The sequence below is a fragment of the Cicer arietinum genome, chromosome 6, assembly GCF_000331145.2.
Source record: "Cicer arietinum cultivar CDC Frontier isolate Library 1 chromosome 6, Cicar.CDCFrontier_v2.0, whole genome shotgun sequence".
In the NCBI taxonomy this organism is placed as follows: Eukaryota; Viridiplantae; Streptophyta; class Magnoliopsida; order Fabales; family Fabaceae; genus Cicer; species Cicer arietinum.
In genome coordinates, this window is record NC_021165.2 from 5,536,304 (window position 1) to 5,549,094 (window position 12,791).

General features: G+C 28.8%; 1 protein-coding gene across 1 annotated transcript; it reads right to left on the minus strand.

Annotated features, from left to right (window-relative positions):
- Positions 1 to 4,019: 4,019 nt before the first annotated feature.
- LOC101511684 (stress-response A/B barrel domain-containing protein UP3) lies at positions 4,020 to 7,272 on the minus strand. Its single transcript, XM_004503699.4, has 11 exons — positions 7,126 to 7,272; positions 6,917 to 7,032; positions 6,702 to 6,804; positions 6,495 to 6,622; positions 6,009 to 6,148; positions 5,834 to 5,902; positions 5,449 to 5,587; positions 5,201 to 5,263; positions 5,068 to 5,111; positions 4,514 to 4,614; positions 4,020 to 4,396 (listed from the first exon to the last, which is right to left on the minus strand). Exons 2-10 carry the CDS (start codon positions 7,020 to 7,022, stop codon positions 4,528 to 4,530), a joined length of 879 nt encoding a protein of 292 aa, XP_004503756.1. The 5' UTR covers positions 7,023 to 7,032; positions 7,126 to 7,272; the 3' UTR covers positions 4,020 to 4,396; positions 4,514 to 4,527.
- Positions 7,273 to 12,791: the final 5,519 nt, after the last annotated feature.

Consider the following 12,791-nt stretch of genomic DNA (forward strand, 5'->3'; position numbering starts at 1 on the left):
TCAAACTTTTTAAACTCAATACTACTAATTTAACTGATTCGATATTAAACCATCTCATCTAAACATTTATATATATTTGCAGCGGAATTTGAGCTCAAGTTCTTGTGGGTATCTAGTGAGTGAATAAATACATATAATTATATATCTTCTAAATTTTAATTGAATATCTATACCAGCAGTACCCATATACAATGTTAAATATTGCTAGAATGAAAATTTTCTCCGAAATAGAGCTTGTCAACATCAACGCCAGAAAATAAAATGAATACTAAGAATATGTTTTAATGTTAGTTCTAGTTGTACATTGTATTGTCTTGCACGAAAGAGACTTTGACATAGACAATCAGGTAGTTGTTCATCCAGCCTCTATATTTGTTAATTTTTCAGTTTTTTTTTTTTATCAAATTCTAGTTTTCAATAATGTACACTATCAGATCCTAACTTCCAATAATATATTGGATAGTGAAGGACAAATACGGATAATAGATGAACAATCAAGTACAATTACAGGACAAATAAGCAACCATCGTATAATTGTGACCATACTGTGATGATGTTGGGTCCGCTTACTAATTAGAAAGTCAAATTGGGGCCCCATTGTGATGCAATGCAAATACCAAACTCAGCCAGCAAGATGCAAGAATTACGAGCTTGATGTTGAGATATCATTATAGTAATGAGGAAAAACTAATTTTAATTTGATTCAAAACTTTGTCTAAATAATATTGACCAAAAGATTACGGTAAACATAATTATATTTTTTGACAAGATAATATAATTATCTTCTTATAATACTAAAATTATTCGTTAAATTCTTAATGTATCTTTTATTTATTTAATTTGATAATTCTAGAAAATTACCTCTTTTATTGATTAATTAGTAGAATATAAAGATATAATTGATAAAATAATAAAAATAGTAAAATGTTGATATTGTTAAATTAGACATCATATTTTGAGTTTGAATCCGAGACTTTGCAACTGTGTCTTTGTCAGTTTGTAGTGATATTTATTATTTAATCTACAGAAAAATAAAAATAAAAATATTAAAATTTCTTTTAAAATTACGTGAGAAATAATAAAAATAAAAGATAAAATAATGCTGACAAATTTTTTAGGACACTAATTAAATGAAGAAAAAAAAGTTAACGGAAAAATATTTATTATATCGAATCACAATCCAAGGAATTAAAATTTTTTTTCTGCAAAAGGAATTAAATTGATATATTTTAAAAATTTGAGAAATTAAATTGTATTTTGTAATTTCAAAATGATCAGTTACTCATTTTTTTTGGGGAAGGTTAATCTACTCTTTTAAATCAGATAAGTAAAAGCATTTTAGGGAGTCTTTTTGTCGATGATCATGTTAACATGTACCTTAATAGCCCGTATTAGAACATTCAAAGTGGAGGTGTTTCTCCAATTAAGCACTATGTCAAATAGACATCTCTATTGTAGAATAAAAAACATTGGTGTTTTTAGAGAAGAGTGGCTATGGATGCTTATATTAAAATAAATTAATATTGTTAGAAATGTAATTATAAGAGTTGTTAGTGGGATCCATTTAGTAATTTTTTTGAAGTGTCGGTTTAAAGTGAACAATGCTTATTAAGAATTCTGATTAAAAAATTATCAAATAATTGATGTGTATATGCTAAACTTACTTAAAAACTTAAATCGGAAAGCACCATTGTAGATACTCTCAAAGGATATCAAAAATGGAATTTTTTTACTGTAGAGGCTGCAAAGAATTATTTCTACATATGAATAGTTAATTAGCATTTTCCTTTTGTCAAATATCAACATTTAAGTTTGGCATTTTGTATTTATTGAGTATTTAATTTTTTCAAACCCCGCAATGTAAGCAAAATTATCAAATTCACGATTTTGCACCACTCTAATATGAGCAAGTGGCTGTCTGACTGCTTTTCAATAAAATAGCAACGTGGTGAGCTTATCAACTTGGATCTTTTGAAGTTTAATAAACAAGACGAAAACAAAATAGATATAGAATATGTATATCTATCCCATAGATGTACATTCCAAATTAATGTTGAAGTTGCAAGACAGATAATATTTTTTAAATTGACTCCTAATTTTTTTTTTTGGGACCGAACATACTCCGAAATTAAGTGTATATTATGACTAACTTATTATACTAGTGTACAGCAGTACTCTATTATGTTCTTATTCCAATAGTTAATAAAAGTTAGTATTTTGAAAATTTACTAAACTCATTCATTAAATATTTTTCTCATTGTGTATGAAAAACTTAAATAACACTCATTTTTAGAAACGAAGGGAGATAAAGAAAAATCCATTTTCTTGGACTTATTAGCAAGGGACCTCATTCTCCAACAATTGGTAATTGAGCTTATTAAGTCACATCGATTTGTATCAGTCAATTATTTTAGCGCAGGTTGATAGGAATAATAATAATAAGTAACCATAAATTGGCATTACTCGAGGTTGAAGATCATATCTGAATATCATCAGTTAATAGACTAGATGCAGATACATGAGGAAAAACGTTCGATTTTTTTTTAAATAGTCAAAGTTAGTATTGTTAAAAATTATTAAGAAAAACAACACCCGACTCAACATGAACCAGCATCACTTGCAATTTGGATCTAGGGTCAAAATATCTACGAAAGCGAGTTGGAGTCCACTCAAAATTTCAGAAGACATATTAAAAAATTGTGTATCTCTTTTCATAAACATTCATAAATTTGATTTGAACTTTTATCTTTTTGTTCTCTATCAAGAGTAACATATGAAGAGATCACATACACTTAACTTTCAGGTGATAAAATCATTTTTAACATTGGTGAATCAGTATCTACATAAGCTCACCCAAGTCACAACAATAATTATCCCACACCTATATAGAGCCTCTAGATTTGACTCTTTTAAAATGAGTAGAGTAAAGAGAAAAATAAAAAGTTGATATTTCAACACATTCATGATTAATTATGTGTATCTAATATCAATTATGGGTTTATTTATTAACTATTTATATTACTTACATCATGCTCTAAAATTGGTTGTTCAGACACGTAAGATTCATAGTATGTACATAAACATAAACACATAATAGAACTGATTGATAGAAAAGTCAAGGGTCTCATCATTTTTCAAGGAGTGTTTTAAGTTGGCACTCCACCACAGCTAAAAGGACGGAAGAGGACTCTTGCTACCTTGGACAGTATTATTAAAAATCTTAATTTTAATGAGACTCAAATTTAATTCAGCAGTATCTACTTCTCCCAACTATTCTTAAAGCTATTTGAATCATTTGAGTGAAATTCCAACAAAATGGCCTAAAATCAAAATACTGGACTTCTACAACTGAGTCAAAACAAGCACAACTGCTTAATCTCTATGAATTGTCCACTAGTTAAGTTAAATGATTTGGCTGCAAGTGCAAACCTATCTATGATCAATGGGCACTTTTGCCATTTCACTAAAATTTATTTAGTTTTGGCTCTATCTATGCTACAGCTTCTCTAACTCATATTAAAGGGTGATAAACTTTCCTGCATAAGGGAACAAACCAAATTCGTCCCCTTCTCTTTTCATCTGTGTTATTTAAAAAATTTCAGTCTCTCACAAAACAGAAATCATGGCAGTTCAATATTCAAGACTCTCCCTTCTGATCATAATGACCATACTGATGACTAGCCAGTTCTCGAGTTCCAGCAAGGCCACACGATGGATGAGTAGAGAAATCAAGCAAACAGAAAAGAGAAGCTCTTTTCGGCAATTCTCAATATCATTGCATTTCAATACAAGGACACAACAGGGACCTAACACAAAAGATGTCCACCCAATTTATGGCGTTTCTCTACGAGATGTTCCAGGGGGTCCAAACCCCCTTCATAACTGATCAACTATCTAGCAATCAGCTGCTTATCAATTTATACAAGTTTTTGCAGGCTTCTAGTATAAAGTAGTTTAGTTTCCTAGATAAGATGTAGAATTTAAAAAGTTTGAGAGAATCAAGATACTAGCCTTCCAGATTCAAAGAAACTGTACTTGATCCAATAGAAATATTAGATATGAAGTATTGCAGACATTTGCCCAAAAAAAAATAAAGCTTGTTTTTCTAAATTTCCGAACGTAAATTATATTGATAAGGCTACACTATGTTAGGTGTGTGAATAATTTTCAGGGGAAAATAGAGTACCTTGCAGGTTTGACTTTGACACTAACACAGCAATATTTTACCAGAAGCAGGATACAGATAGTAGTAGGTCCAGACACACTGAGCTTTAAGAAAATACAAATAAGCATAAAGAACTTTCCTATGGCCCCATTTCAGAATGTTGGCCTCAATTCATGGAAAAAGAACATGTGAGTGCAAATATAAAGCAGGAAATAACCTTCATCCTTGTTCCTAAAAAGAACAGGAAACCAAGTCAAATTTCTTGTTCAAAACTGGCAAGGATTTGGAATAAAACGTGAGAAATATGTCTGTCACTAGAATATAGGCAAGTTAAATGTAAAAACTTACATAAATTATCCTCACTACATAATCTCAGTTCCCACTGGATCAACCAAGAAATGAAGAGACAGTGATTTCTGGACAATTGGCTGGAACTTAGATATCCATACCTGTTTTCGATGTCCAAATATAGTTTAGTTTAGATTCTTGCTGTGCTTGTTCTCATCAAGATATAGTCACACGGTGGTATCCATTCAGTTTTGTAAAATATAATATATTTATATCTCTAGCAAATTATATTTCAATTTATCTCATTAGGAAGTTCATTTAATACGTTAATATAAATAAATGAAAAATCTCTTGGTAAAAAAATGAAAGAATCAGCTAACATATTAGAATTTTGTCATTTACCAAGAGAAAGTTACAGCATGATCCCCAATCAAAAATTCTGTATTATATTGTTTACTGAAAACATTTAGAATTGTTTTCCATTTAAATGTGACAAGAAGGTGAATATCTGAAATTTAAATACAAGCTAGCTAACACCAAAAGTTGTATAACAATAACAACCCAACCCAAGCACAATGTCTAAATTTTAAGAAACAATAAATTCAATTCCTTACATCCTTGTACTCTTTGCTGTGTATAAGTATCTCAAATGCCTCAACTGCAGAACATACCACCATGTACCAGAATCGGTCAACACAGCCAAGGTCAAAGAAAATCAGATGTAACAAACCGTGAGATTGAGATCACCTGATCGAAATCGTATCACTACTCCATGAGTATACTCCTTAGAACTTTGATTGAAATTAAAACCTGGCAATTAAAATTAATAACCCAAGGAGAAAATCAAAACATAGTGGAAAGGATTTTATTCATACAATCCTTTTGTCAATAAAACTAACGGTTGATGTGCCAACAAACCATGCTACAAGGTTGTGTTACAACACAACTAACACAAGGCAACGTCTGAATAAATGTCGTTACAACTGAAAACATACCTTTTGTAAATTGTACTATCAAGGAAGGAGATTCCAACAGCACTGTTGCCAGAGAGACCAGTGCATGTTCCTCCTGGTTACCTAAGGCACCTTCATTAAATGATAACAAAAGAACAAACTCCACTCCATGGCTGAACTCCTGACAAAAAAAAATCATTTGATGCACCCCAGAGTCCAGAGCCCCACCCCCCAAAAAAATTTACTGTTAGAATATAAAATATAAGACATATTATGTTCATTTTAATTCACAATTGGTAATGAACATAGAATCTACTGCCGCTAGGTTATTAGTTATTACCAAATATGAATTGGGCATTGATACTTGATGAACCATGGAATTTATAGATCCGGAAAATTAAGGAAAATTAATTAAATTAATACCAACCTCTCCTTTGCGAAATATAGAAAGCATGTCATCATCAACTTCAGATTCGTAATCAACATTAATTAATCCCTAAACAATTAAGAGCCAAGTTAAAACGTTCATGAGGAGGTTAACTCAATAGTAACAAAAAAAAAAAAAAGGAACAGAGAATCGGTGTTTACATGTTGGTGCATACATGGCAGTAAGTCATAACGTGGTCCTCGATAACCTTCAAGTAAAAGGAATTCTCATAGAACTTTTCAAGGTTTTCCTTCCTCTGAAACCGCATATACAGAGCATGAGTAATTCGATCAGGATTCGGAGAAGAAACTCGCCCTGCAGGAGCATCAAGGTCATCAACTCATCATCATATGAAAAAGTTCCCCTTCAAAAAATAAATATATAAAACTATATATAGTTAAGCAATGCTAGACATATAAACTACATAGCAGCAGACACTTCAGGTTAAAGGTGTATTTATTTAGTGTTGAACATGTGCTAATTCGATACATGTTGATGTTGGACACCAACCGCGACGCATGTGGTTGCATTCATTCACTTTAATTTTCTTAAATTCAGTCAATGTTGTGTCTGATGCTCGTATTTCATAGCATGTAAAGAAATATATGATGCTGTGTATAGTTTATAACAAATAGCAAACTAACATAGCATTTACATTTACCTAATGAAATAGCAACAATACCACCCATTTGATACTGAGTTGTGTATAAATAATCAAGCATGTCGTTCTCATCGTGTTCAGATAAATCATCTTTTGCTTTGAGCAGACAAATGTGCTCCACAATTTTTCTACACGAAATTAAAACAGTAATCATATTTATAATCGGATGAAAAGGGGGAATTGATAGCTAATAATAATAAGGAAGACCTTTTCCTGTGAGAAGCGAGGTTGGAGTTTCGGTCGTCGGCAGCACAAAGTGCAGTAATCTGATTATTTCGTTGGCTCTTGAATCCGTTCCACTGGTGGAAAGCTGGAAAAGGAAATTCATCAGAATGAATCAATGCAGTAACTAACTAACTAATGAATGGTGATGTTCCGGTAAAACATAAAAGAATTGAAGGAGTTCGTTGTAACTGACTCACCTTGGAGAGAAATTGGGGCGAATCGATGAGGGACACAGAAAGAATAGCCATAGCTTGAGCATTGCATTGCAAAACCCATTACTCTATAATTTTCACTAAGCTGCATTTTTTGGCATCTTAAAAGCAAGGCGGAAACAAATGGCAAATATTTTAAGCCGGATAATAATAATAATAAAAATAAAAATGGGTGGATCAGGAATAAACAATACCTTTTTGTTTTAAAGGCACGCCTAATTTGGTGCCTTACATTATAACTCAAACTCTAGCTTCTTTTCCAAACCTGCTTATCGTTGTGTTCTTTATTTACTTATGATGATGATTAAACTTGTTTTCCCAATTTACGTCCAAAGCGTTGATCTCGAAAACTTTTGGAGATAATGTTGAATTGAAACTAATAATATTTATAGGGTGGAAGTATCATAGGATTATTTAATATTGTGAAAATTCACTTAGATTAATTAGAGCATCGGTGAACTCAAAATGGGTTCTTTAGATGGGGTCCACTGTGCCACATCATCTTGAAGCAATTCACTAGTTTTCTACTCCAACGGTGAACTCAACATGAAAGTTCTACTATGCCACATCACCCTAAATCAACTCATTCGTTTTTTACGGTTTAACTTTTAAAAAATTATATTATATTCCATTACTTTAATGTATACATTAATATTTAGTTTTATTATAACTTAAACTATTGATTTAAATATTCTAATTAATATTATTATACATTATTTTAATTTAAAATTTTAATAAAAACTTTAACAAACTTCTGCAACAAAAATTGTGAAGAAAAAATATGAGTAACAAATTGTTTCTATTAATGAGCTAACAATCGTAATTAAAGGGGAAAAAAAAAAGGCTAACGGTTATATATTAACTACAAAAAAGCTAATGGTTACAAAATTATTATTATTTAATAAATTAAAAAGAAGTTAATGGCTATAAATTAATAAAAAATGATAAATTTATTATTATTAATAAATTAATAAAAGGTAGAAAAAAAAGATAACTGCTTTGAAGCACCGTTCCTTCCTAACAGTACCGTGATGACACCTTGGCACAACTCCAACGGTGAACCCACAAAAAACTGGAAGTTAAGTAATTACACGCTGACGGACGAACTCATTTTCACTCCCGTTGTAGATGCTCTTAGTGTGTTATTTTTTATTACTAAAAGAATTAGTTATTTCGTGTTTTTTTTTTTCTCCACGATACCACTCAAGTACATAATTACTTTAGAGACGTGGTAGTTATTGTATTTCTTGCACTATTTTGGACAATAATATAAAATATGTTAAAAAGAACGCCACTCAACTTTATAATATTAATTAAAAATTATTTTCAAAATTAAATTATTTAAAATTCAATAACAACAAAAATTAACATAATATAATTTAATATTTACCTATGAAAAAAACTCGCTTTCTTTCTACAATTTTTAATTTAGAAGTTCTACGAAGTAAACATAATATAATTATGTAAACAAAAGTGTAAAAATTTTATTTTTGTTTTTATATATTATTTGCAAATGAAAACTTATGGTTTGTTTAGTTTGTAAAAATATTTTTTTTTATTTTAAAAAAATTATGTTAATTTTTTTTAATATAAAGTAGAAAATGTTTGAAATAAAATAATTATTTATATTTTTAGAATCAATCAAAATATTAAAACAATTATTTTCATTATTTATAAAAATACATATTTATTAATTAATATTTAATTTTATCTATAAGACAATAATTCATTTTAGAAATCTCTTATTAAAATAAAATAAATATACAATTTAAAAAATAATAAAATAAATATACAATTGAAAAAATAAAAACAATATTTTAAACGTGTGAATCCACACATATGCCAAGAGGGAGATATATTGATTACAAAAACAGTCAAGAGCAACTGAGCAGTGCCTAATTTAAATACACGTCTACTTTAATATAAACAGTGTAATAGAAATATTTTAGGGGCATTTTCAACCAAATCCACTCTCGAGACTACGACCTTATACATTCATAATTTAATTTCAGTAAGAAAAAAGAGCTCTTATAAGATCTGGAAATAAAGTTTCAAATAAGTTTTAGTTATACACATTATTTCTAGTCGATTAACTGCAGGCCTGCAACTTTAATGTACACAAATCACAACTTCTTGAATGTCTTTCAACCTGCTGATCTAACTTAAGCTAACAAATTATCTATTTGAATTATTAGTTGCTTTCTAAAGCAATATTTGAATATATAAATGTTATGATATCTGCACTCATAAAAGTAACTTTTGGGTTTTTCCTCGGATTGTCAAAAATATATTTGTTAGCCTTCATGTCAACATGGCATGCTTCATTTATTTGCTCTGGTGTCAGCAAACAAAAGTACAAAATCAATATGCTTTCTTTGGTAAGTTACACGGCTCCTCAAAAGATTGTTTCAACCATGTTTAAGAGGACCAACTTATGTGATCTGTAAATTAATGAAACTATTGCAGGTTTGGGATTTGAGCCAGTGGAACCCTTACAGATCAATCTAACTTGAACATTATGTGTTTAATATGCAAAAACTTTTATCTTTGCTTCACAGATTAAGCTATGAAGGTATTGACATGCTTATTCATTGTATTAAGAAGTTGTGGAACTTGTCAAATTAGCTATAAGTATCTACAACATCTCAAATGGCTTTAGGATCTCTCTATTGGCTTTAATTTGCAACTAAAGGACTCACGTTGAGCTATAATGACTCAAAGTTCAACATGAGTCACTCAATTAATCTCAAAATTAATTAATAGTTAGGCTTCATATATAAGAGTTGTGAAATCAATTATATCAAAGCGAGAAGATTGGTTGAAGTTCTTTTAGAGGAGGAGGTGAAACAAACAATTTGGGATTGTGGAAGATTAGTGTGTGGTTTTAATTGCACTTCATTGTATTTATAACCAAGAAGGAAAATATGCAAAAGGTGAATGATTTTAGACCAATTTTATTGATAGGATGTATGTATAAAGTATTATTGAAGGTGTTGGCAAATAGAATGAAAATGGCTATTAGTCAGGTGATTTCATAAACTCAATTTGCCTTTGGCAAGGGTAGGCAAATATTGGATGGTGTCTTGATAGCAAAGGAAGTGGTTGATGAAGCAAAAAAGAAAAATAATGATTTTATTTTATTTAAGGTTTATTTTGAGTAAGTCAATAACTCAATAGAATGAGGGCATCTTGATCATGTGATAACAAAAATATATTTTTTTTGAAAGATGTTTGAATGTTGTAGCACAACCACTACGTCTTACGTCTGTTCTAATTAATGGTAGTCTTACTAATGAATTTTATTTGGATCGTGATCTATGTTAGAGAATCTATTCTATTTTTTATTGTTGCTGAATAATTGAATGCGTTACTAAATTAATCATTTCAATTGGGTGCATATTGTAGTTTTTAGGAAGGGCATTATCTTGATTTTTGCACTACACATTTGAAATTTGCATACAATACTTTGATTGTAACAGAGAAAGACTGGGCCAATATTTGTGCGATAAAGGTGAATCTCTTCTTTTTGAGTTGGTGATATTTAGTCTTCAAGTTTATTTTCGTTTGTTGGTGTGAATTAATGTGAGTTGGTTTTGGTTAGGGAATGTCGTTGAGTTCCTAAATATAAATTGAGTAAAACATCGTTTACATATTTTGGTTTTTTAGTTGGAGATAACCTTAAAAGGTTAGTATTTTAGAAGTAGTTAACTGATTGAAACAGAGGTAAGCCATTAATGTGGAAATCTCGTAATATGTCATTGATATGTCATTTGATTCACTCAAAGTTGTTTAGTATGCTCTTTCAATTTATTTTCTTTTCCTTTTTTCAATGCTCTATCATGTATTATTTTTAAAATTGAGTCTTTTTTATTTGAATTTTTATTTTTTATAAGAGAAGTGAAAAAACTCGCCAGACACATTGATTTTAAATTGACAAAATTAATCTTTCAAAAAAAAAAAACAAGTTTGGATGTGTGTAACTTAAAAACTTTTTACCTTTGTTTTGTTAGGAAAATAAGTTTATATAGTACATAAATAAACAAAAAAAACGGTGTTTTAAAAACAATAGTGATTATTAGTTTTTTTTTTTTGTGAAAAACAAATGATGTATCATGTTTCTCATATGATTTAATGTTATGTACTGTTTGAGTAAAATTTCTTTATACATACATTGGAATCTCATCGTGTAAATAATTTAAGAATTGATATAACAAAATGTTATCAGATTTCAGTTTAATGTATGTATAATTTTACACTTTCAATATATACAGTAATTAATCTATTTTTTTTCTATCTATATCATAGATCTGAAATACACATTTTTATAAAAAAAAACAAATGAAACTAAATTATTATTTAAAAAACATATTGGACATGCAAAGGTGCAAATTTCACCATTGTTGCACATATATACTCAAGATCAATGAAAATACTAGTAACATTTTTTTTTTACAAAGGATTGCGTTGGAATATTTATTAAATGAAAAATGTATTTTAACTTTTAAAATGATGAAAACGACCTACTTATTTCTAATACAATATAATAAATTTGAATGTTTTGCCAGAATTTAAACTCAATACATCACTTAATTAATTATAGTAGAATTTATTATTTATTTTAAAATAATTTATTTATTTATTTGAGTAATCATGTGAACATAATAAAATATTAATGGAGATTTGTATGATAGAAGTGGTTATTATAATATTATATGTTTTAATTCAGTTGCAATTTTAATAGTTTTGGATCTATATAATTTTTAATTTTTTTATAAAATATTCATTAATAAAATCAGATTAAAGACGCCTCGCTCAATATAGTATATATGTTAAATGTGTGTTTGGAAAAATATAAAATGAAGTTACAAATTTAGGTCTACTAACTTTCTAAAAACTAACTTCTTAAACATATACTAACTTCGTATAAGATGATATATAACTTCATCAAAGAAACACTTAATTATCCACTAACCACTTACATAAATTGTTCTCATTATTGAAAAGGCAAATCATATAAGTTGAAACCAACGGTTGTTATGTGAATTGTGAGATTTGTGTTGGAACAATTAATTGACTTAACACATTCTGGTATTAATTATTCTTACTTTTATATATTTTTTTTTCTAAATGTCATTTAAATAACCAAAAAATAATTTTCAAGAAAAAAATATTATTTTTATAATTTTAAAATACTAATTATACAATTTTTAATAAGTTTCGTTCTCTTTTTCTGAAAAGTACAATTTCATTTTTAAGAAGATAATATCATACAATTGAAATTAAAAATTTTAATAGTAATATTATACTTTCGTTTTATGATAATTGATATTGATTTTATAATTATATCTTTTAAAAGAGATATTAGTTAATATTTTTATTATAATATTTATTATTAATTTTAGAAAAAATACAAATTAAATAAAGATATAGTACTATTAGTAAAATAATTAATGCAAACTCCGTTTTGCATTATTAAATTGCATGATGTGAGTATCTCCATATATTTATCTTTTATATTTTTAATAAATTTGAATTTAAATTAATAAAATAGAAAAGTTGGTTGAGCTTTGGAGTTCATAAAGAAAAAGAAAAAGTGTGCCGTGCACTGCAGCATTTAAATGTTTTGGTTTGGTTTGATTGAATAGAACACGTGGGTTGAGAGGCCTCATTCGTGGAGTCAGAGAAAGATTAATAAACAACTAAATATTCGCAAAGCAATCAAATCGAAGACTAATAATCCTCCTACTCTCTTCTTAGCTCACACCTTTTCATCTCCTTCACAAAACCAATTATTTCACTTCCCTCCTCGCCGAACCCTTGGATCTTGCAATTCATTCCTTCATCCATGAAATTACACCTC